The 27,433-nt window shown below is 41.3% G+C and overlaps 1 protein-coding gene across 3 annotated transcripts in view; it reads left to right on the top strand.

Annotated features, from left to right (window-relative positions):
- LOC124141437 overlaps positions 1 to 27,215 on the top strand; it is a 33,891-nt gene extending 6,676 nt beyond the window's left edge. For 2 of the 3 annotated variants that reach the window (XM_046509451.2, XM_046509453.2), the window contains exon 2: positions 22,170 to 27,215. In XM_046509451.2, coding sequence (XP_046365407.2) covers positions 22,391 to 24,151 — 1,761 coding nt within the window. In that variant the 5' untranslated portion in view covers positions 22,170 to 22,390 and the 3' untranslated portion in view covers positions 24,152 to 27,215. Of the gene's footprint in view, positions 1 to 12,157; positions 12,580 to 22,169 lie in introns of those variants that run through there. The other variant, XM_048402423.1, reaches the window with a different exon arrangement.
- Positions 27,216 to 27,433: the final 218 nt, after the last annotated feature.

The raw sequence follows: 27,433 nt of genomic DNA, 5'->3' as shown, positions 1-27,433 counted from the left end.
CGGGGCGGTTGGGTAGCCTACTGGTTAAAGCGTTCGCTCGTCACACCAAAGACCCGGGTTCGATTCCCCAACATGGGTTCAATGTGTGAAGCACATTTCTGGTGTCCCCCGCCGTGATATTGCTGGAATATTGCTAAAAGCGGCGTAAAATAATACCAACTCACTCACTCCTTGCATTCGTCCAATATGAAACTCAGCAGCTGTGTGGACCGGAAGATACATCAAATTATGAAGGATTCATCAACGATTTATTGATATTAAGAATATATTTCAACCTTTACATAAACCTACATCAACTAAACGGTGATTTATATATATTACATATATTTGATGATTTTCTTTTCCATGTTGACAAGACAGATTCTATCACAATACCTCCTACATATGTATCGCGATTACGTGTAATTCTGTGACATTGTAGGATATTATATCAAAACCAATGTTTGTTCAGTATTGCCGGCTATCTCCTTTAGTGTTCGCTGGTCACGGCGCTAGCTGTGCTGATAACAATAGCACCCTCACTGACAGTTGATATCCTGGGCACAATGTACAGCATTGTTGTGGAATATAACGATAACATACCAGAGCTGTAGGTCATGGGTCCCTTGTTATACTGACCTAGGGGTAGGGCTGTGATAATACACTTATATCATGCCAATCTCGATATTACTGTCGTGATATGATACATGATACGATGCAATTTTAGGGGACCATTGTCTAATTTCAGGCACCGTATTTCGATGTGAATAGATGCGTGCCGTTGTACTAAATATTTCTTGATGGCACATGAATTAAACAGTTGTGATTAAAACGGATGCAGTCAGATAAATTGTTATCTTTCATATGGTTTGTTATAGACGTAACTCGAAGTACACAGATTTGCATATAATCTGTTAAAGTTGCAGCCTGTTGTTATTTCAGGATATTTCAGCTACTGATTGTCACGAGAAGGCTAGTATTTCAACGGAACCACACTTCAGTTATATCAGTTAATTCATCGTGTTAAGCATATTATTAACCAAAGCTCATGGAATCTACTCATAGTCATGAACTATAGAATTTTGGCTTACTTTCAGATAATGTATATGTATGTACGGAAACCCATAATACATAGATATATCTCAGCATGCACATTGGTATATCCGTCATATCATTTTTAGTAGTATTGGCAGATGACCTTTCTGGTATCGATAGGGCAGAACATGTTTACCCTTTTTGCGAAAACCTGGTGTCATCGCTGACCCTCAGTGATCATTTATATAATGTTCACCGCTATTGTGCCTTTTGCTCCCAATGGATCTGTTTGAGCAAATATTCGAGGCTTGTTATTCTCTGGCGTTGACGTTTTATACGTGTTTGATTAAATGTCCGTCTGTGCATGTCCGTCTGTGCATGTCCGTCTGTCTTCTACCCTCCGTACGTCATTACTGTGAGTAGACATGATTCCAATTGGTACAGCTCTACCCCAATCTACCTACATGCCATGTGGCAAGGTGGCAAGGTGGCAAGGTGGCAAGGTGACAAACGTCAGACCTGGATGCATTGTACAAGATCCCGCATAACATGACAGCGACATTATCGAGATAAATAGCCCTTGCCAGGCCTTCTCGGGGATCAAATGGCACATACTTGCCTTTCACTTTCTCAACAATTGTACAGGATACAAAGCTTCTGGCTTGCTGGCATTGTAATTCTGTAGAAATACTCTAGTAATAGCACATCTGGCTTACAGCGTAGTCAGTAATGTATTGTGCTTAATATGACGAACATTGCTGTTGACATACCTTTCTAGTACAATTGTACCTAATATAATAATATTGTTTTGCACCGCATTGTTTACGAATGATCCTTGCCTTTGGTCAAAATATGCCGATTTACAGTAATACAAGATCTTTCATTTTGCAAATGTTAAATGAATACATAATTTCAAGTACGTTTATATGTTAAAAATGTTAAAGAAAACAATGGTTTAATTATTTTTCTCTGGCATATATAAAAACGGTTTGTGTATAAACAACCCCTAAAGCATTATTGTAACCCATGCGGACAAAGTATTTTAAACATTATGTTAAACCACACGAACATTATATTTCAAGCATGGTAACATGCTGAAACATCAACCACACGGGAAATATATCGAAGCATTATATTAAACCGCATTTAACATCAAACAGCAACATGCAAACCAATCTTTTATGGCATTACATCCTTTAGGGCGTTACATCCTTCAGGGCGTTGCATTCTTTGGGGCGTTACATCCTTCAGGGCGTTACATCTTTTTGGGCGTTACATCCTTTTGGGCTTTACATCTTTTGGGGCGTTACATCCTTTAGGGCGTTACATTCTTTGGGGCGTTGCATCCTTTAGGGCGTTACATCCTTTGGGGCGTTGCATCCTTCAGGGCGTTACATCCTTTGGGGCGCTACATCATTCAGGTCGTTACATCCTTTAGGGCGTTACATCCCTCAGGGCGTTACATCCTTCAGGGCGTTACATCCTTTGGGGCGTTACATCCTTCAGGGCGTTACATCTTTTGGGGCGTTACATCCTTCACAGCGTTACATCCTTCACAGCGTTACATCCTTTGGGGTGTTACATCCTTCAGGGCCTTACATCCTTCAGGGCGTTACATCCTTTAGGGCGTTACATCCTTCAGGGCGTTACATCCTTCAGGGCGTTACATCCTTCAGGGCGTTACACCCTTCAGGGCGTTACGTCCTTTGGGGCGTTACTTCCTTCAGGGCGTTATACCCTTCAGGGCGTTACATCCTTTAGGGCGTTACATCCTTCAGGGCGTTACATCCTTCAGGGCGTTACACCCTTCAGGGCGTCACATCCTTTAGGGCGTTATATGCATATATGATCGACGAACCAATACCTGGACAAGTTATGCATTGCAGGCTTTTAAGGGAGTCGCATTCAGCCTAACCCAACATCCGGCCTAACCCAACATGTCTCCCACGTAATAGCAGTAGAATTATATCGGATACAACACAGCGTATTTCAACGTTCAACAGTTAACCTAATGTGATATATGTTATATCACACATAAGGCTTTCAACATAGATCGCTGTTGAAGTCTTCTTATTTGCTCCAGCGACAGACTGAGCAATCATCGAAGAGAGGATAAATGACAGGTTATGATCCCTTATCGGCACTGTGAGCCATTATCTGTACTCTGCTTATTTCGAACTATGGATAACTTAATGTACTTTCTTTGACCCCGAGGACTTCGAGTTTACGAGTATTCACTGTATCCACCCAAAAAGCCCGCTTGTTCCTCTGTCGATCACTCAATCGTCCATCCGCTCACCCAAAACCCCACTCACTCGTCCACCCACTCACTCACTCACTCACTCACTCACTCACTCACACACCCACTCACCCACCCACCCTTCCACCCACTTTCTTTATGTGACACACAAACTGTTCTCCTGCCCTCTGTGACGCCAAGTAGATTTATACCCTTCTCTGACTCGTCACACCTTAAGTCGTAAATTTGGCGGGTATTGATCTCCTACCAGCTCTTGATTTAACAGCCCTACACTCGAGTCTCAGCCAGCACTTGCTCCGCGCACAGGTAGAGGACAACAGGGCCACTGAGCTCAGCACAGGATTACACGTGCGTGTAATCGTATTGTTCGTAATACTTTAATCGTGTTTTGCAAGGTTGTCATTTTGAATGTAAGGCAGGGGCTGCGACCTTGTAATCCCATGTTGCTGATTGCACTGCACGTTTTGTTTGGGCAAGACGACGAGAATGAGTATTGAATTTCTTGTCTTTTCATATTGATGTTCGAAGAAGGTTACAGAACCAGGGCCACTGATTCTTTTATTGAGCTGAGATCCTATGTTACCTCCAATATTGTATCGTGCGTCTATTGAGTACCTTGTCCGATGGCACTAAGGTAACTAGGGTAAATAATACACAGACATAAACAAAGACCATATTTTTTCCAGTATGACTTTACAAAAGTACAAGCATTTACATGATGAAGGAGCAAGAAGTAGCTCTGAAACGTTGTGACAAAGAACAACAGAATCTGCTGTCCATAAAAAGTGTCATGTATTCAGGACTTTGTACTACCCCATATAGAATTGAATAATGGATTCGTCTCAGAAACACCGCCTGGCATATTCTTGTATCCACGGTGGTAAGATTATCAGACAAAATACGTACAGACAAAATACGGTAACGATGTTTTGCAATACATATAAAAGCAACAAAAAACATTTCCATGATTATACGAAATCTCTTCTTAAAGAAGAATCCATTGTATGATCCCGACTATATCCCGCCCCAACGAAGGCACCGGTCACAAACACATGCAAAGACAGGTCAATTGTTCAATTGAAACGTGTTATGTTTGTTATATAGCGTTGAGTGCATTGTTTGGTCAATATTGTCACTCCTAACTCGCTGGGTGGTGTGGAATCAACATTGTTTCCCTATCTAGTCGGCATTGGATTTGGTTGGTCGGTGTGTTGTTTAACTCAGCAAAATTATAGCTGTATGACGGCGGTCTGTCAATAATCGAGTCTGGACCAGACAATCCAGTGATTGACATCATGAGCATCGATCCACGCAATTGGGATACGTCGACATGCATCAACCAAGTCAGCAAGTCTGACCACCCGATCCCGTTAGTCGCCTCTTGTGAAAAGCATAGTCGCCCTTTACGGCAAGGCTGGGCATTGGAATGAACATACGAAGTTATTAGCACAGAAGTTGATGATGCTGCACTTACCACATTTCATTGCATGATGTTGTTTGGTTCGTTCCAACCAGTCAGAACTGAATCATACTGTATTCGTGTTTACTATGTAAAATAAAGCATCAGTGTTTCTTGAAATATAATGCCGAATTTCTTCTCAGTAAATAAGGAATGACGTTCTTAAATCCATTTTTTTAAAATGTCGTATAAATTGCTTTCATATACTGAACAGCATTGAAAACGCCCCAGCAATAAATCTTGAAATATTACAAAAACAACTTGAGCAAAGACCGATTTTAATTAGAACAGACATAGACGGATTATTAAGAAAGACGACAAAGGAAACAGGAATACCACACAGTATTTACATTTACGTCATCAGTGTAAGGAAGACACATAGGGTTAAAATGAAAAGTCAATATCTGGTATGTCCGCTATTGGCAGCAACAGAGGCCATGCAACGTCTTCTCATTGATCGAATAAGTCTGCGAATAGTGTTCTGGGGCATTCCACTCTTGACGTAGTGTATCTTCAAGTTCTCTCAGGTTCTGTACTTGCGGACGACGTGAGAGGCGTTGACCCAGGTAATCCCATAGATGTTCAATTGGCAATTACTGTGTTGAAACACGTGCTGTGTGCGCTCTTGCATTATCTTGCTGGAAGGTGTGCATATCCTGGTGCTGATGAAAGAATGGGATGACGTGATTTGCCATTATGTTATTCCTGTAGTAAAGGGCATTAACTCTTCCACGACAAACATGGAGCTCTGTTCGATAGTTATGACTGATGCCGCCCCACACCATGACACTCTCCCCCCCCCCCCCCCCCCCCCCCCCCCTCCCCTCTTCGATCTGTCTGTACAACGCAGTCATTGTGGTAACGTTCCCCACGTCGACGCCACACTCGCAGTCGACCGTCAGCATTCTGTAAATGAAAACGGGACTCATCAGAGAACAGCACACCATGCCAATGCCGCAATCTCCAATGACGATGCCTTTTGCCCCAACGCAGACGTTCATTTCGATGAGGGGCGGTCGGGTAGCCTAGTGGTTAAAGCGTTCGCTCGTCACGCCGAAGACCCGGGTTCGATTCCCGACATGGGTACAATGTGTGAAGCCCATTTCTGGTGTCCCCCGCCGTGATATTGCTGGAATATTGCTAAAAGCGGCGTAAAACCATACTCACTCACTCACTCATTTCGATGACGATCAGTGAGTATGGGTCCAACATATGGACGTCGAGCACGTAGCCCTGCTGAGCGGAGACGTCGACGAACGGTGTCAGTGCTGATCAAACCCCCTCGGCCTTGTACGGTTGCTCCAGTCCTGGTAGCCGAAAGTGTACGATCACGAAGATGCCGACGAACAATATGGCGATCCGGACGTGGTGTAGTTGACCCGGACGTGGTCGATCTCTGGTGGTTCTTGTATGCTGGTATCTGCTCATTAGCCTGAGGACTGTTGAATGATGGCATTGAAACCGTTGTGCAACGACTCTACTTGACGTACCAACTTGAAGCATGCAACAAGTGATGTGGCTTTTAAAAGCCCTATTCTGCATGCTTCCCGTGAAACAAAAGACGTTTTCCATGATGTGCACGCAATTTGTTACGTATTGGCGATGTCGCTCTCAAAAACTTTAGGAATGTGTTTTGACGAGCTGTTCTTCTTCATGCTTCGTCCAGAACGTCGTTTATTACTCATTCACTTATATATTTTCATATGACTTAAGCCCGGATAAAAATACATCCACTTTCATGGTGGTGCGTTTTCAATGCTGTTCAGTATATTATGTTGTGATTCTGATCGCCTCCGAGGTGTAGTGGATAGAGTGTCTGCCTTTAGAGCGGAAGGGCAGTGGTTCTATGCCCGACCGCGTCATACCAAAAGACATTATAAGATGGTACTTGTTGTTACCCTGCCTGGCGATTAGAATGGAGGGTCTAAAACAAGGACTGGTCGGCTCGGTGTCAGTTAACTGTGTCTGAGTGGGGCATCCATGTTACACTGCGGCATGGTATCTCAGTGGGTTGGCACTATTAAACCTGCGTTATAACGGCCTTTACAAGCACACACACACACACACACACACACACACACACACACGTGCAAGCACATCGCTATATAAATGCAATAATCTTGAACGCCACGTTAAACTTCTCACACTTCAGGTATTGTTTTTATCAATGTTCCATGTCTACGGGGTATCGACGAGATCTGAGTTGATATACATGTCTGTACAACATGTACACACGTCACAACACCACACGTAGCTCCATAGTGACATAGCAATGCCATACACTATGGGCACACAAGGCTAAAGAAAAAAATCGACCCTTGTTCATAGGGCGCATTACATCACCAAGGGGAACGACACGAGGCACACCCAATATTTGCCAGCGTTTATCAATTTAACAACCAATGGCCCGAGCCGAGAAAAGAGTATATATTGATAGATTATAAGAGGATAATAACTTAGGAGCTGCCAAGAAGTAACGATTAATTATCTCCCCCGAGTAAATATATTTTGCAAAATGGTCAGTACGTTCGAGTTGCGAGTTAGTCCTCTTTCTTTTGTTAGAAAATGTAGGAAATGTGTGTTTGCTATATTGTAGAAGTTAAGTCGTCTAAACTCATGGTTGGTGGGTTGGTTTGTTGTTTTACGCCGCACTTAGCAATATTCCCGCTATATGACGGCGGTCTGTAAATAATGGAGTCTGGACCATTATCTAACTTAAGGAAATTCTGCGTTTTACAATGTGTGTACTTGTGACTAACCGCTTCGTGAGATGGATTGAATTAAAAGAATGAATGTATGACAGGCGTGTCTGAGAAAATATCATTTTGTTTGTTTGTTTGTTTAACGCCGCACTCAGCAATATTCCAGCTATATGACGGCTGTCTGTAGATAATGGAGTCTGGACCAGACAATCCAGTGCTTGACATCATGAGCATCGATCCACACAATTGGGATCGATGACATGCATCAACCAAGTCAGCGAATCTGACCACCCGATCCCGTTAGTCGTCTCTAATGACAAGCATAGTAACCTTTTACGGCAAGGTTGCTGAAGACCTATTCTATCCCGGATCTCCATGGGTCCTCAACTCATGGACAATTGATGGGTATGTGTTGGTGACTTGTATTTGATGCCGCGTTGAACAGTATGTCTGTATCAGCTCAGTGTGGGAAGAGTGCACAAGGTGATGCAGGCTCAAGCACCTGGCGTAATCCCACTGCCACGGGTATGTTGCTACCCAGTTATATCAGGGCGACAAGGTCCGGGAAAGAATTAGTCTCCAGCAACAAATGCTTGATGAACCGAATAACAAGACAGGATGGTCAGATTAATGCTTAGATCGATGCCCATGATGTCAGTCACTGGATTGTCTGGTCCAGATTCGATTATTTACAGACCGTCGTCATATAGCTGCATGCGTCTTTAAACAAGATACAAACACAACGAATTCATCCCGTGGACAGATGATTCATGTGGTGAATGTACTTTCGCACAAATTGACTGGTATTATAAAAACGCAGTTACTAGTTCAAGCCCTATACATGCAATTGAAAAGGGTATTATCTGTCTCAAGGAAATGCTAGCGGATAAAGTACATATTACAAGCTCTGGGTACAATGACATTCACAAAGTTTGAAAATGGATCAAAAGTATTCTGGTAGGCACTCTAAGTTTAATAAAGGTACGCCTGGGCCTTTTGAAGGGTGTACCGTACTCCCATGAACAATGCCGTATCTGTGCATGATCTCCTTGTCGATAGATAGGCTTTGATACTTCTGTGACTCGTTGCTGATTCAGTCCTAAAGTTTTAATATCCATTGTATTGCTTACCCAGAGGGGCTGTGGACATGTTCTGATGAATCAATGTTCTCGTTATCACCACCTGCTAATAGATGAGAATATAGATGTCAGGGGAGACATATACCAGCAAGGTGTTAATAAATAATAAGCACCTGTTACACTTACTTTGGCGCTCCGGGTGTCCGTTGTCACCTGCCACACATGCATTAATTGCGAGTTTGCAGCTTTGACGAACCTGAATGTCTGTCACTCGATATGAGTGTACTATTCCCGGCATTATTGTCAATACATGACGTTTTGCAATGATGTTTCCAAACTGTATGACCTGTCCTCGTATTTTTGTCGAACGGCGTGAAAACACATCACGATACTTCATTAATTGGCTGTTTTGAACAATGATCTGTGACTCAAGGTGTCGTATTGGATACAGCTAGGTGATAATACTATTCGATAAGGTAAGTGCATTGGGTGAACGGAACCACACCCAAAATAAACAACTATATAACAACTTTAGATTATATTTTGCAGCGTAAAATACATAGCTTTACATAAAGCAATCACATTGTAAACATTTCATTAAGAATAGTCATGTCTGTTCACATCCTCAGGAATATGGATCTAAAATAATTGTGGTATTGAACAGTACAAAACTGTACGTTTTGAGGAACATATTTGTCATTGTACCTAAAGATGTATGTTACTGAGCTAGTTAATGAGACTGTACTTGCAAACTGAATATCTACCTTTCACCGACACATAAAGTATCGTTACAGTAGTCCGTTAACAATGGTATAGTTTCGTCTCACACTCTCCCTCATGAAATTTGCATTCGTTACATTGACAGGAGCAGTTCCATATATAGCCTATTTCATTTTCATGACAATTCCTATATTGTGTCCATCATAAATGTATATTGTTTTTATGATAAAATAATGTTGGAGCACGTGAAAGGTAATGTAATAATAAACAGATCCCAACCCGAAATACCATTTTCATTGATTAAGAGACGGACATTTGGTGACCTGTCGTCAACCCTACATTAGAGAGTTAAGTGATCACACAGTCCACGTCTTGGCTTCTCCGGCCTCTCTGTCAAACTCTTGACATCAATGGGGATTGTGCGTACGAGATCAACGATTCGCCGATATTGGATGAGAAACAAATAACGCCTCTTCCTGCTGCAAATCATGAAAAAATATTATATTTGCTATTTGTCATTTATTTTGGTTCATGATTACACACTTTTCGATGTAAAAGTAATTACCATTTTGTGGGTTATGCGTTAGCAGTGGGAAGAAATTTCTACATTCGGTCAACAGGTAGTTAATCTAGATTTAGCGTCAACCGTTAGGTGTTTGAGTCGTCGCGATTCGCTGTCAGAGATGCGTCTTTCACGTCTCAGAATCCTATAATCGTTGGTTCGAATCCCAGATTCGCTCTGATTAAGATGACTGATTTGTCAGCATTCCACACACATGCTCGTGGGTTTCACGAGAGTGGTAAACATCCAAGACCTGCACTACTTCAGGTGTTTCTCACTGATTAAGCTGACACACCTTGACAAACTGAAATGCTGATCAATGTGGCATTTAACTGAAATCACTTCCTCATGATACACCCTTAATGGCGCTAGGGATGTAACGATTCATAATATTTATGCAAAACAGTGCAAGTGTATTTTAGGGTTATATTGTTTTTTAATTAAAGGTAATTGTAAAATGTTAATTACTGTCGGTATGTACAAAAGGTTTCAGCCAACTTTTCATTAATAATTTAGATCTACTAAATATGTTTTGGTTGGGCTTCATTCATTTCCCTGGATGATGGAGTATATATTCTTGCATCACAAAGGTTGAGTACCTTGTATCGTGTCGCGACCTTACTGTTAAGATATGTATCCTACTGTGTGTACAAAGTATATCGTTATAGTCATCATTGAAAGTAAACTGCCGGGCAAAAGAAAGGATACACTTGAAAAATGGATTTAACTTAAAACATACAAACGTTATCAAAACGTTATTCGGCTGAGGTGAGGTGAGGTGAAATTGGGTTTAACGTCGCGTCCAAGATTATTGCACTTATATAGCGACGTGCATGCACGTGTGTGTGTGTGTGGCTGCTTGTACTAGTCCGGAATGATGCCGATTTATAGTGCTAGCTCACTGAGATACCATGCCGCAGTTTAACATGAATACCCCACTCAGACACAGTATACTGACTCAGAGCCGACCAGTCCTTGTTTTAGCCCCTTAATGTCGAGGGCCAGACAGGGTAACAACAAGTACCATCTTTTAACGTCTTTTGGTATGACGCGGCCGGGGATCGAACCCCGGACCTTCCGCTCTCCGGGCGGACGCTCTACCACTAGGCCACGGAGGCGGTCTTATTCGGCTGAACATAGTCGACTTAAAAGTCCAAAACACAACTATGATACCCGTATGAAATACACAACCCACGAATAACCGTTTCTTGTTTGTTTCTCTTTTAGCCACCGTCAAACATGGGTGTATACTTTCTTTTACCCAGCAGTTTAATAGTGTTGTTACGTGATTGACCAGGGCCGGGAACTGAATATCCTGCATAACCAGTCAGAATCGAGTATTCTTCAAATAAAAGCGACAAAACCCTTTTTTAAACCATTATGCGGTTCCGACTGTATGATAACTATATGTTCATGAATCACTTTCAAAACGTAATGAGACCAGGGATGAGCGTATCCTGCTCCACCGGTGGCAATCGTCACAAACACATGCAAAGGCAAGTCGGTTATTCACATGAAGAAACACTGAACATATGGTACAAGTCAAAATAGGGAATTGCATCAGACATCACTTATTATCTTACCCCCATGTCAGAATGTTGAGATTTTGTTAGTTCACGTGACCGAGATAAAATACTTTGTCACTGATGGAAACAGAGTCAATATGGCTTTCCTTGTTTTTATTTCTCATTATGATCATGGCTGTATTGTTTTCTAAAAGTCGACAGAGTTATGCATACTTGATGTAGATGTATTAAGTAATGGTTTATAATTGGACCAACTCGGTTTGAATTTCGGGATATAAGTAGTCCCCAGGTAGCAATTATATGCTTGACCAAAGAAGCGACTATAGATCAGGTGGTCAGGCTCGGCGACTCAGGCGTCATCATGCCCCGACGGCGTAGGACGTTGTTCAAAATATCATCCATCGGTTGACTCGATTTTTTACAGCCCGTAGCGATACAGCTTGAATAGTGTTGACTGCGGCGTTGAACAAAATTCTCTCACTCACCATGAGAGTCATGTTTCTTCGTCAAGTGACCACAGATTATATAAAAAAATGTGTTTTCTGTGTTTAATATGATTATTGCTTTTTCACCAAATCGATCTTTAGATATCCCAAAACAGATTTGAGTGATTAAACTTCAAATTGACTACGTACGAGACAATGAACTCCATTGTGGCTATGATTTACAATATATGTGATATTAAACTTTAATCACAACGTTGCGCTGAAGCCTGTACACACGTGCAAACATGTATTTTAGTTACTAAGACTTTTATCATGAAGAAACAAATCTTGAAGAAGCTATTCGTGAAACTACTAGATATACGAGGCTTCAGAGTAGAGTGGTTGCCACGTTGAGTACTCAAGTTGATTGCACCGAACCCTTTGAACTTGTGCCCCCACAAACAGCATTTTTAGAAATCAACTTTACATGGATCTTATTTGAACCTTAGTAACACAATGACTGAACTGAACAACACAAAAAAAGGGAAAAGGTGACTTCATAATTACCCTAGTCTTGAAAGACGTGGCAAATCAATACTTCAATCTTGTTTGAATTTTGTCTGTCAGTGAATAGCCAATTCTTTGTATGGCTGAGACTTCGAGGCTCGGTGACAGGCGTTAGGTTTCATGCGTATGAGTAGTGACTTGCCCCACCCTGGGCTAGCAGGGAAAGCTCATCCGTTACGTGTGGTGTGTAAAGCGTGCTGTCAGACAAGGTGCTGGTTTTCCACCCCCTGGATATGTGAGAATCAGCCCTGCGTATATTTAACAGGTACCACTCACTGTTTTGTTTTAGTCATGCATAAACCGTCTATTTTCCATGCACTTTCTTTGGTGAAATAACCTACATCGTACAATAATCTCTGCTTTTATGAGAGATATGTTTTGATTATGGAAAGGGTTTTGTCGCTTTTATTTAGGTAGAGTGATACCCAAATTTTAATGCATGAGCGTAACTGGTATAGGTGATCTGCTTTTCGGAGACAATTGTTTAATTAGTTATCGTTCCCTTTTATCACGACTATTTATAATCTTATTCACATGTTATCCGCCGTTCGTCAATTTGTGTCAATGGTGTACAAATCAGGCTGCCAGAATGAATGAACTGTGAGACGTTAAACATGTCTTTGTGTTTTGATGTACACGGTATCATAGGTCCCAAACGGGGCAGGGAACACTGGGTCCATGATTATAGTGCTTTCTAGACGAGAGACCGCCCGGAGAGTATTGACTATTTAGTGGTCCTTTTAAACATGCCTGCTAAAAAGACATTGAATTCCGATTTGTTGTGTCTACCTTTGACAATCTGTGTACCCAACAATCTTGTCCTGTCATGTCGACAGATATATATTTAATCTCAGTTGCCACTGGATATACGTAGAATAGATTACGATGTGATGTAGTGGTTTATCAACGCCCAGAGAGACCAATTACAACAGACTGTATTAAACTGCAGTGTTTTATTTCGGAGGCGGTTTCATCAGAAATAAATATCCTGCAAAGGATGAATGCTTTATCGCTATGATATTACATCGTTGTTATCCTTCGTGTTCGTAATCTCGGTGATAAAAACCTTAACTCTCACAAGGCTGTTTATGTTGGTGTGATAAAACAGATATCGTACTTACACAAATAGACAAATAATCTTCTATCAATATTTAACCTGCGCTTAGCAATGGCCATATTTTATTCATGTATCTTTCTCATTGCTATAGACTACAGTGAACATATGACTTAATCAAATACTGTTATATCGAGGATGTATGTTTATATCAGAATGGTTGTCCTCTTTATAGGGGCTATAAACGTTTAGCCAACAAACAGCAAAACATTTATACGTGTTTCTAGTAGCCTACGCGACCAATCAGTTTATTCCAGACCATGAAATTGTATCACGTGTGTAACTAATCGTCAAGAATACTTATTTAAACAGATGATTAATACATTTAACTACATGTATTGACGAAGTTATACTTTTTAGGGGATTGTTATTTGAAAAAGTCTTTTTCGTAATTTTAAAGAAAATTATCAGAGATATGTAGACTATTTACAGATAACAATATTCAACCAGAAACCGATAGACGCTGTTACTTACAGTGCATATTTAAATATGTTGTTTAGTTTTGGACAAATTGGGCCAAAACATGAGTCTATATTATTTGAATTATACATGCATTTGGGCCCACTTAACACAGCCAACCCACTCGATCGCCCAGTCCAGCCTGGTAACGCGGTGTCTCAGATACCCAGTTACCAGTGCTTATCGCCCTGTGATATAAGTGACCCTTTTATTAGTTCACGGAAAGATATGGTTGACATTTGACCCTGAAAGGGGAAAAGAACTGCCTGTGCTTGTAAGAGGTGATATTTCACCCCGCGAGACATTTCTAGTAGATTGATATGACGTACTCCTCTACACTTCCTGTAAGTACTGAAGTACTGACCAACTCATTTTGTTCACTGCAACAACTAAACAATTTTGGTTATAGTAAAACCTTAGGCAAAGTTATGTTGTTTTTTTGCAGTATATTGTCTGGAGAAGTTACTTTTTTCGAAAAACCGTCATGGGCGAACGCTTTATCACCTATTGGTTTTAAGGTCGGTGAGGTAGCCTAGTGGTTTGCATTAGCTCTACTATGTATGAAGCCTATTTCTGGAGTCCCCCACCTTGATTTTGATCTCATATTACTAAAAGCGGCGTAAAACCACTCACTTACTCACTTCTAGTTTATACTCGGCGCTTTACCGCCCGTTGTCCCCACAGACTATCCACACATTCAAACTTGCGTCAAGTCGTTGATCTTCATATCTACGATCGTATCAAACTTAAAACTTTGGTAATTTATCAAAATATAATCTAAATTTCTGAATATTTCCAACTCTGTTCCATGCAAGTGTAATTGGGTGGCGGTACAAAACGCATGTCTCCAATACGTGCAATACGGGTCTATTGATTTTTATTGCATTCCGCATTTCACTATTGCAACCTTGTTCGATAGATCGAATCCCCGCAGCGATTAGATTGTTTGTATGAACCGAAGGCCCGACTTACAGCGTTCAGAGGGTAATTGAGGGAGCTGCATTTTCTTTGAATTCGTCACGTTCAGGCAAATCGTGATTCATTAATGTCCTACTGGAAGTGATTTTGTTCGCTTGTCGTGTTGCATAAGGAGTGGCGCTGTGCGTGTTATCGAATGTTTCAACAATATTCTTGTTGATAATGTAGTAAAAACAAGATTTACATGGCGAGAAGTAAAAACATTGATGAGACATCTGCTCTAGTTATTATATGTGAATAATTATGAGCAAATATTTCGTTTCGGGGTGCAGCCTCATGAAATTTGAGTTGTGCTATATACTTAAGAGTGGGGTGAAATGGGTTGACATCGCGTTCAAGATTTTTTCAATCATATAGCAACGTGCAAGCACGTACGTGTATTTGTGTGTGTGTGTGTGTGTGTGTGTGTGTGTGTGTGTGTGTGTGTGTGTGTGTGTGTGTTTGTGTGTGTGTTTGTTTCATATTGTTAGCCCACCGACTACAAGCCAGCTTGTCCTTTTTATCCCCTTAGCAACAGGCAGAGTAACAACAAGTACCATCTTTTAACGTCTTTTGGTCTGACACCATTCCGCTCTCAGGGCAGACGCTCTATCCACTAGACCATGGAGGTGATTTTCCTACTTCAGCAAAACAACATAAAGCTCTCTAGTTATAGGGTATTCCCAGTCAGTAACGTCTAGCAACCTACACATAGTATTCCGTTGGTTTGGCAGGCAAGAGATTTGCTCGAGTAGTTTCATAATAATGTATTACTACATATACCGTAAAATAAGCCACACACAAGGAAGCGGATTGTTTGTACAATAGCTTTGCGCAGATATCGATTACTGTGGGTTTTTTATCTGTTCTTGTTGTAGTGACTCAGGCGCATTGTATGTCTGGTATGTATGTTTTTTAATAAGTGGCCCATTCTCGTATGTCTCTCCACACTAGTCTATCTTGACATCCTGCTCCTGGGTATTAGTCCTACTAGCTTTGTCAGACGTTATGGCGACGTGAGATTGTTGCTTAATAATGTAAAGTCGATTGATCCATACATACTCCTGAAAGCCTCCACGGACGTATTCTCTTTGTATGCTTTATTTTTACGGGAGAATTATCAACTTACTTGAAGTTATGTTCGTGATTTCAGCGACATTAACTGGCGGGCAAAAGACAGTATACAGTTATGTTCGATTGTAGATAAAAATGAAACAACCACGAAATGGTTACTCGATGGTGATGTATTCGATACGGGTATCGGAGTTGTCGTATTTGATGTTGTTGATACGGGTATCAGAGTCTTACAATTGACTCTGCTTTTGTCAGAGATTTCTTGAATAATGAAATGGTTTTGTCGCTTTTTAACCTTAAGTTTGCAGTGTATCGGGGATCGTTGTCAGCCTTGGAACGTTTTCGTAACATATGTAATACTTGGTCAAGTCCAATTTTCAAGTATACTTTCTTTTTCTCGGACTTTCTTATCACATGTTGTAATAAAAGTCTACATATAGGTCGACGAATATTGAATATACAAAGAAACCTCGTTAATTCGAAGTCCTGGGATCCGTTGGCTGCATGTCGTCTTATCCTTGCTTCGAGACAAGCGAGTGTAACTATTAGACTACAGTTACTTCGTCCAAAATGACATATCGATACACCGGAATTCGAATTAACAAGGCTTATAATGTAAGTGCTATTGCTTTGTCAATCACTTGCCTGTCTGGTCCAACCTGGATTGTTGCAGGCCACCGTCGTATAACATATAGACAGACTCTGTGTCTGGCGGGTGCTACCGGTAGGGCCGAACATGCTTACCCTTTTGGAAAACACCTTGTTTCACCACTGATTTTAAGTGATTCATTCATATAATTTTGACTCCTATTTTGCTTTATACGCCCAAGAGGAAGATAATCGAGATTGAAAGAAATTAGCCTGAATGTTTATAACAACCTGTTATTTCAACAAAAGTTCTAATTTGATGCTTGATATATTGATTTTAGCGTTATTGAAACTGTGCTTTAGGACTTAAGGTATTGATCTTATGATTATTTACGAAGATGTTATTCCATATACCCTGCAGGTTTTGCGAGTTTCGAAAAACACTCATTCTCATTCATTCAGATCTTTCACTTCGATTCGATACCTTGCCCCGCCAAGATCTCCAAAATCCTCCGTCAGGTGAAACTTTCGCGAACTTTGGAAGTTGAAAAATGAGCCAATCAAAGTAGTCCGAGGTGACTTGCATTTCTCTGACAACAGGATCAATGAACAAGAAGAGGTTTTAGTGTTTAGATTTGAAAGTTTGCGTTGAATGGCCTATTTTAAAATCCTGAATTTAAGAAATAAGGACTATTAACTAACGAAAGTCCCAATTTTGTACAAAATATCTTTTTGCTCATTTCGTCTGCCATTGACAATTCGTTTAGACCAGTAGATAAATCCCTGGAAATATAGTCTTATTAAAAGACGCCACTGAGACGGAAGAATGTGACCTATCCACAACGTAGTTCGCCTGCCAGATACAGAAGGCAGGTGTGCTGCTTCGAATGCTTAGAAATTAGAAAATCCATCTCACGTGATCCCCTTTGAAGGTTTGATAAATCTTGACGGAGAGATATCGACTTGGAGCAATAGAACTTCTTTTTATTGGATCGAAGAACCAGAACTAAGTCGATGGTTTAGGATCTATAAAACACATGGTCCTTAACTTTACTGAACTTTCATATCTACTTGACCCGCATTGTTGTGTGTCCGGTGTCTAAGTAGGGACTTATAGTGGGGAATTGTCACCCCCTTCATATCACCATCCGAGCGGACCCTACAGGCCAACATGAGAAATAAGCCTTGATGGGTCAGGGAGTCCAAATGCCTGTCTGAATAGTGTTGCCATGGCCTGAATAGTGTTGGAGAGGGATTTATTTAATGGTACTATTTTACTGTTCTGGGTGGTACCTTCGAGTTTTGTTTTCAACGTAAAGGCTTTTTACAGTGAATTTCTTTATAAGAAATAAACGGAGTGGGAGTTATTTAACGTACAATAAAACATTGCAGGGAGAATAAACCCATGAGTTATCAACATCTGGTACACCCTTTTTATGATGTCAATAAATTGTATAAGCTTTTGCAACATATTACCATATTTAAAATAATGATGACTCCCCGAATACAATCCGACGCCGGCAATGCCGGACAACTCCATTTTATGTACAATTTTCACGTCCATTATCTGCACCTTTTCTCCCAATACCAATTGTCATATCTACATCTATGGTGAACAACTCAATCGAAACTTCCCCCTCAAACATAACGTCGTCCTCTTTACGACGTCATCAAGTTGAGAGCGCATGTTCGAATCTCCAGAAATGACGTCATGATAGAACAATGTTTTATCGTGAAATAAACCACGCTTCGTTCTTCATTGTTCTTTGCGATTTATCACGAAGCCATCTTATATTTAATGTTATTGTGCGTATTAATAATGATACCATCTAGCGTTATCTTGAGGTCAATGTATCCAGCTTAGTGCTTTGACATTGGAGATCGAAATATATAGCAACTGAATCGAGGAGTAATTTTATGATAAGGGTTCTTCCGGGATTACCGATGTCGATATAAGCGATATTCGTCTCTGTAATGATGTAGTCTTTACAAATGCTTATATTTGTGTGCTCATCAATATATATATATTGTTGTAAGTTTAAAAATAAGAGCATAGATTTCAATCATTATCACATGTGATTCAGTCGTCCAAGACATGTCAGAATGGACGGGGGTTCAAAACGCACATTCGTCATGCTTATGATTCTTGATTTTTAGCAGCATACCCGTGCTCTTGGGTTTCACGAAAGTGGTCAACTTGAAAACTATTTTCCTCCTATGTTGAACTGTTACTCAAATAGTGTTCAAGATTGCTCACTCAAACACTCACTGACCGTGTATATAAGGGACTATGAACCCATATTCTTAGACGTTATATATATCAGTGTGTAATCCTCGAAGATCCAATGGATCTACTGTAGTAATATATAAACCCTGAACCAAGGAACTCAACACATTATTTCCCTCGCTCTTGAATGTAATTTGATTGGACGGCTATTTTTAGCGTCCTTATATTCAATAAACGCTCAAATAATCACATGTCCAAGTGTTGTAGTGAGTGAGTGAGTTACGTTTAACGCCGCTTTTAACATTATTCCAGTTATATCACGGCGTCCAAGTGTTGTAAGTGAGAGAGAGTTTGGTTTAAACAGTGAACCTTGAACAGTGCTTCAGTTATATCACGACGTGTCAGACTGATGTGTGAGGAAAACCTGACTTAATGATGAAGTTAGACGTTTACCACTTTGATGAAACTCAAAATCACTGGTATGGTACTGACAGACATGGAAACACAATCGAGACGAGTAAGGGATTCGAACCCACGATCATAGGTCTCTGCAACTCTGCTCAGCGAGTAGCTACACCTTAGACGACTGGGCCTACCGAGCCTCAAGATATAGTACTGATGTTTACGTTGATTAAGGATAAACCAATATAACCCTTAATAACAGCAGGTGACGAAAACGAAAACTCATGTGCTAAAATTCAAATACTTAACAGTAAGCCCGTATCAATCCTAGGGTACTTGTTGAAGATTTCCAAACGTTAAAATGAACCTTTTTTTCAATAAGGCGTACCACGCTGTTCAATAACACGCACAGGTGGGTGTCTGTCTCAGCGACTGACTTGGCCAAATAGATCCTATTCATACGTAATGGTTTCATTGAAATTGTGAATGGATTTGCTGCTATCACCATATCTGGCAAACATGGGTGTCCGAGCGTCAAATGTGGACGATAAGAGTAGGTAGGTGTGCTCACCAATGTGGGTAGGTTGATCTGCCAGGCGTTGTGTGATAGGCGGGTATTCGTCAAGCAGTGGTTACAGCAGTAATAACGTACAGACATGGGTGTGCTGGCTACACTGCTCTTTCGTTAATGTCAGTCATACATGTATCAAGCTTCTCGTGGCGATAGATAGCCCGTTCGATACCTGTGTGCTATCGCTGCCACCAGTCACAGCTCCCCACTGCACTCAGTGGCCTACAACCAAACAAGTTGTGACTGACATGACGCCTAATACACTTCTCCAAGCGTCATGAATTGTTTTGTTTGTTTATCAATTTCATTTAAAATATCATATAATTAGTACAGTGAGAATGCGAGGGGGAGATTGGTGCTTTTCCGTTGGTGTGAAAGTAAAAATAAATTGATATTTCACTCGAGTGAAAATACATTGTTATACCCGACTACTTTCAGTCTTTCTCGTCGACGCTATGGTTTTCATGGTTTTCAGAGATCAGAAAGAAAATACGTATTCGTAGAATTATTTGTGCTTTCTTTTAAATACCGTGATTTTGTCATCTTGTGACCTAAGAAAATTCACATTTTCACAATTATCAACTCTTTACTTGTCACTCAAGGGGATAAACACGTGACAAGAAAAAAACCATAGCCTTTTTAAACAGATTTATTGGTAATTCTTTACTGTAAAATGAAATCCTGTATTTCAAATTGTCGTGTTGTTAGAATGTTATTTTTCAAAATATTGCGGCCTGCCGATTCACAAACAAGAACTAAAAACACGACACCTCAGTTGACAGTTCGACGGCTCTTATGTTATCTATACTCTGCCATACTCTGCCATACACAGTATATAACTAATGGAAATTCTGCTTTCTTCAATGTGTGTACTTGTGACGAACCACCTCGTGAGATGGATTGAATTAAGAGAATGTATGACAGGCGTGTCTGTGAAAATATCATTTTGTTTGTTTGTTTGTTTAACGCCGCACTCAGCAATATTCCAGCTATATGACGGCTGTCTGTAAATAATGGAGTCTGGACCAGACAATCCAGTGCTTGACATCATGAGCATCGGTCCATACAATTGGGATACGATGACATGCATCAACCAAGTCAGCGAGCCTGACCACCCGATCCCGTTAGTCGCCGCTTACAAGCATAGTCGTCTTTTATTGCAAACATTGGTTGCTGAAGACCTATTCTATCCCGGATCTTCACGGGTATACAGACAACCAAAGGATATTGAAAAATGAAATGTAATAGTCAGTCGAGAATATATTCTCTCCAAAGAAGTATTTGCCCAAATCTCGCCCAAAATGACCATGAACTTGGCCTCCTCGGCAAAGTAATTCATGTCAAGAAATTATGTCATGCGTTAATTGTCCCTGTCACAAACATGACTGGCATTTCGGTCCTTCGTTCATTTCCGACCAAGCCTACTGAGATCATGGGACAGACATCTACAGAGACAGACCTACTTTCCCTGCCCCCCGTGGATTTGTATGTCATTATCCTGTAGTGTGGACGACAGGTATTCAATAACGTCCCGGTATTTCTCCCCGACCTCGACCGACAGCTCTCATCAGCGACTTTGTTCTCAAAGAACATTACGGGACAAAAGAACAGCGAGTCACATCGACACAGGTATTTGCCCTGATCGATGGCCCTCATGATCGCATTGCCTTGTTTCAACACAGATTCCATCCGAAGGTTCAAGAGCTGGGTAAACTGATAACACATGACAAACAATATGGAAGGCCCGTGTTGTATTTGTAATTAGTCGTTTCAATGATCTATCATGGCTTGGACAACTCTAAAAGGGAAATGAGTTGAGTGGGAAAGGAGATGAGCTTGTTTAGAACACTGGGTGTATTATTACTCGCGATGGTGAGTAACCCTTGTTGACTCTACTTACTATAAGCTGTTTGGAGTATCCACGGTTAGAATGACTTCAGTTCACTTTGTGGCTTCTCCCAGGTCACCGTGCGTGGCTGCCATGTCAGGTCAGAATTTGATGTCTGTAAATTGTTGATAGATGTTCTATGCTTGACGTACATTAGTGGTATTGATGGATTGGTATTCTTCATGATCATGGCATGGGGGGGGGGTGTATACACAGGCATATTATAATGAACGCATTCAATAAATCGTGTTGGGGGTAACGCCGTTCTTGACAGCATTTCGGTAATATCACGTCGAATAGCGTTTCCATGAGTAACATGCTGACAGAGCAAGGATTTTAATCTTATCGAAGGCGTTATTTATAATCAGTTTATTCTGTTATGTTATTAAATCTAACCATTAATGATATTTTCTGCTTTAGAATTGTATATCATTTTAGTATAATAGAATGAATAGAGTAAATACGAAATACAAATATAATTTTAATATATTTCCGTTAAGGTTGCCATTGGCAATGCAACCTCCTCGGACTATTTCTACAAACTAACATATACGTTTCTACGCTTCTGTTTGCAGAAACCACGATGACCGCCACCCATGGAGCTGTCTGGGGATGCCACGATGACTGGATCTGGAAGCAAGAAGTTGTGGAGAAATGATCACAAGTGTTGTCATGTACAAACGAAAATAGACATTGGCTGCGTCGGAACGTCTGTAGATAAACCATGGATGCTTAACGTGAATATTGACACGTCTTTACTCGCCATCCCTTTGTAGCAAAGCTTCATAGAGGCTCCATGGACAAGATGAGTGCCGCCATTTTGATGACTGACAACTGGCAACCGACCGTTCTGCAGCTGATGCCCTTTTCCAGCAACAATGCATCCCAGTCCGCTACTCTACACGTTGACAGCGCTCGAGTGTATGGTCAAGCTAGGGGATTCCCCACCCTGGCCGTCACGAGAACACATGGCCGGAGGTATGACGCCAAACCTCGTCGTGTGTCCTCAGAACGAAAGCCTAGAGAACATCCCTCACCTGCGATCACTGCTCCTCCCCAGCGCGCACGATCGGAGTATAATTCCCGTGTTAAAGACACGTTAGTAACGACAGAAAGTGTGAATACCGTGAATAATCGAATTGTGATTAGAACTCCTGAACCTTCTGAATCTCCGGGCTCAAGTGATAGTTTGTCCACCATAGATGTTCCGAAGACTGTTAAGGTTCTCCCAAAGCCGTCCCCCTGTAAGGCGCTGGACGGGCGGTACTTCATGTCCCAGAATGGTTTCTGGAGATCGGTTACCTTGACACCAGGGGAGATGGAGATTCAGAAACATAGAGACGGGTTTGGGAAGGACAATAAGAAAAATAAGAAATATAAGTTAAATGTGAACCAGCTACCGAGAAGTACAACTCCCATCAACGACAACGACCCAGATAAGCTAAACATTAAACAAGTCATTCGATTTCTACAAACAAAAGAGGCAGAACCTCCTGTTCAGAGTCCAAAGAAGATTGAACGCCGTGTTCAGAGTGGATATCCAACCACGTCGCCTTCTAAAATCGCCCTGAGGGACTCTGGCGATACGATGAAGGATGTAAATTTTCCTCCTATGTTACCGTTCAGGAGAGAGGTTACCAGTGTACCTTTCACATCCATCAATCCAACCACTCCAGTGATAAAGAAACGTGTTCAGAGACCAAAACGAGATGTAGATGATGTAACGAGATCTTCTGAAAGTGCTAACCGTTCTTCCTTCAAAACCACGCGAGAGTTTCGTCTACATCGTTTCTTGACGATGGCACCGAACGCAGACGAGTTTACCCATGTTACACACAGTAAACAGACTCATCCCATCTCGTCCGCTCATAAACGTTTGCTCATTACGGGGTGTTCCAGGGATGAGGATGAAACGGACTCGATGAGAAACAGTTGTTCCCCTGCCCCAGCCTACTCACACTCACGGCAAGGGGAACGTTTTGCTAAATTTCAGTATCGACTTCCCAACAAACGTGCAGGGTCAACACAGTCAGAACTCAAAACCACTAAATCCTCAAAAGCCAAATCCAAAGACGTTGTCAGTGAAGGTGTGATTAGACTGCCTAGTATGTCCGACTTCACCAACGATTCCGAAAACGACGAAAGTAAAGAGGACGACCCGTGGAGGAAGAATGCTCGGGATTTTAGGACCGCTTCTTTGTGCGTGGAAGACTCCTCGGTTGAGTTGAACGAGCGAGAGTCAGATTCACAATACTCTGTCAGAGACATTTCATGGGATTCCGACACCTCAAGTAAACCAAATTCAAGGAAAGTGACGGTTAGCCTTCCAAGGGAATCACCAGCAGACAGTTATGAGGTCGTGTTGCCGCCCAGACGGTCCCATGATCCTGTTCGTCTGTCGTTGAGGCAGGAACAGACTCTGACGCGGGAAAAGACTTACATGAGTGACATGGCGAGGAAGGGGGAGTATGGCGGACGGGGAATGATGGACACGAAGCTGCCCTTCGTTGCTGTAAATGCGAAGGCGGAGGATGGGTTAATTTCACGGAATTCATGATTATACTATGATCTTGTACAACGATTAATGACCAATGACGACAGAAGAAGGATTAAGTGTTTTGGAATAATTTTTGTTCGGGTTTTAAGGAAGTAGAGGTATTATCCTACTCAACAATTGAAAGGGATGTTTATATAATCATACTATAATCAAACTGCAGTACAGCAGCTACTTTTTAAGTCTTTACTTATGGTTTAACTGGAAGTGAATCTTACCCGTTCCCTAGCAACATATGCATGTCGTAAGAGGAGACTGATCAATGAATTGGGTGGTCAGGATCGGTGACTTGATGCATGTCATCGTATCCCAAATGCGTGGGTCGATGTTCCTAAATCACTGGATTGTCTGGTCCAGACTCGATCATTTACATACCGCCGTCATAAAGCTGGAATATTGCTGGGGGCAAACAAAACGAAATTAAGCAGCAAAAGTAATACCTCAATTCGTTGGATCTCTCAAACAATCAGACACATTCAGTCCCCAAATAGACACTAGGAATATCCCTATCAAATGTTGAGAAGCATCACATGACGGTGGTGCAATGTCACCAACTTCACATCAAGGTTTCTTGAACCACGTATATCAAGATGAACAAAAGCTGTAATTGTCTCGTACGTTTCAAATCCACATGTTTCATGACTGGGTGCAAGTCTATATCAGGATCTAAACACATTAACACTGGAAAAGTTTAAAAAATTAAAAATGTCTTAAGACATTTGATTCTTTATTGAGCGTGAATCATCATGCCACTTCCATTCTATTCTTGTTTACGTATTCGCTTAATGTTAGAAAATGGATATATAGTATTAGTTTCACGTTGACACGAAGACGTTTAACATGGTGCCATGGCAGTAGCATATAACTTCACTGGGCATTTGTACACGTTGATGGATGAGCCATCTTCTCCTTCTTCCTCATTACAGGGCGACATTAGATGTCGACAAACGGACACGTGGACGTGCGTCCTATTCACTGCAAGCTGGTTTGCTTCAGTGAAAATATCGGAACCCTGTGCCTTTCTCATAACGGGACCCCTCATTACCTGGAACTCCTAAACCCGATATATTGTGGGGCGTTGGGGTAACCGAGTGGTTCAAGCGTTTGCTCGTCACGTCCCAACCCCTGTTCGATTCTCCAGATGGGTACTCTGTGTGAAATCCATTTCGTGATGTTGCTGGAATATTGATAAAAGCGGCGTAAAACCATATTCACGATAGATAATTGAATTCGAGGAAATCATAGCTTCCAAGCAAAATCTGTAACAGGCATTATGTTTTTAAATCGGAACTGCAAGATTGCCCTGAACTTGTAAGAAACGATATTGTACAAACATGGTATGTTATGGGTTATTTAATAATATTAAAATTAGTCAAATTAAAAGATAATATGAAAAAAACGTATGAATTATACTGAAATTAGGACACTTGACATCATTGTAGAAGCATTTATTATATAACTCAATCATTTGGAACTAAATGAATATTGTAGTGAAAGGATTTTATTGTAAGAACTGTGCTAAAGATGTCATTGTTTTGAACACGTTCCATTTCTAGGACCCAAATACCGATTGACGAAAACGTAGTGGACCTACATTTTAACGATTCCAAGAACACTGTCGTTCAGTTATGTCATGCACTTCAGGATGGTGTTTTAAAATAAATAATCAAATGTCAACAGAATCGCGAGTCCATAGAGGCATCCGGCATTTATTTTCCTATTTATTAATGAGTCACTTATGTGATAAATTGAATCAGGTTGTGAATGGTTGTTTACAACTATGTCCGTCCATTGTCCTATAGTGAGCCGGGTTGATTGTATGCATTTGTACAGCTCTTTCACTGGAAGTATTTGATACATACGAAATATATATATTTTAGAAATAAAATATATTCAACTGATTGTGTCCCCGTTTCCTGGTTCTGTCGTATAATTATGTATGTTGTTAATATGTTGTATTTTCTACTTGTAGACAGTTTACCACAGGAACACACCATTGGTGCATTTACTAACGCATATATTTCAGTGAGTGTTTTTAACACCCCAGTCAGTAATATCCGAGCTATATGTCGCGGCCTGTAAATAATCGAGTCAAACCCAGGCAAGCCGGTGCCCGAAATCACGAGGAACGATCCACGCAGTCGGGGTACGATCACACACAATCATCTAAACAAAGCCTGACCACACTGTGCCCATGCAAGTCGACCCTTCCGCATGGGGAACCGAGGCTCTCTGTTTACCCGGCAGTGTCTGTGTACCCGGCAGTGTCTGTGTACCCGGCGGTGTCTGTTTACCCGGCAGTGTCTGTTTACCCGGCAGTGTCTGTTTACCCGGCAGTGTCTGTGTACCCGGCAGTGTCTGTTTACCCGGCAGTGTCTGTGTACCCGGCAGTGTCTGTTTGCCCGGCAGTGTCTGTTTGCCCGGCAGTGTCTGTGTACCCGGCAGTGTCTGTTTACCCGGCAGTGTCTGTGTACCCGGCAGTGTCTGTGTACCCGGCAGTGTCTGGATTCCTGCTATCTGGTCGTAGGAGGAGACGTACTGGATCGGGTTTTTAGGCTAGACTTGGTTGACCCCGTGTCGACCCCGACGTCGTTGATCGTTGCCAATCACTGGATTGTCTGGTCCAGACTCGATTATTTACAGCTTGAATATTTCTGAGTGCGGCGTTAAACAACAAACAAACAGCATTACTTGATGTGCTCCCTTTAAACAGCAGACAAACAAAACAGTCGTACCGGGAATGTCATCATGGTGCACATGTACAGATGATTATGTATCATATTTATCTTTCGAAAACGGGGACGCCGCTCAGAAGGTGTTCTACGTTGGATTCGTCCTACAGTGTTTTGTCCCTTAGCCTTGTAAGGATCCAAGATTCGTCCCGATCCTCGTCATTTGTGTCAGCACTATACCAGTGCTTGTGGCTTTCATATTTAATAATAAAGCATACCGATGCTTGTGGCTTTCACAGATACTATAAACATACCGATGTTTGTGTCTTTCACAGATACTATAAACATACCGATGTTGTGTCTTTCACAGATACTATAAACATACCGATGTTTGTGTCTTTCACAGATACTATAAACATACCCTACTTGTGACTTTCGCAGATACTATAAACATACCCATGCATGTGGCTTTCACTAAGGCTACAAACGTCTACAACCTGCGTTCGTGTCTACTCCAACATATAGCTAACAGCCTGACACGCAAATATAACTAATATATACTTTAAAGCGGCGTTACACTATCATCGTTTCCTTGCTGTGTGTCTAAAGCTTG

The sequence above is a fragment of the Haliotis rufescens genome, unplaced genomic scaffold (assembly GCF_023055435.1).
Source record: "Haliotis rufescens isolate VD_foot unplaced genomic scaffold, xgHalRufe1.0.p SCAF_26, whole genome shotgun sequence".
Classification (NCBI taxonomy): Eukaryota; Metazoa; Mollusca; class Gastropoda; order Lepetellida; family Haliotidae; genus Haliotis; species Haliotis rufescens.
This window is presented reverse-complemented; position numbering and strand designations above follow the sequence as displayed.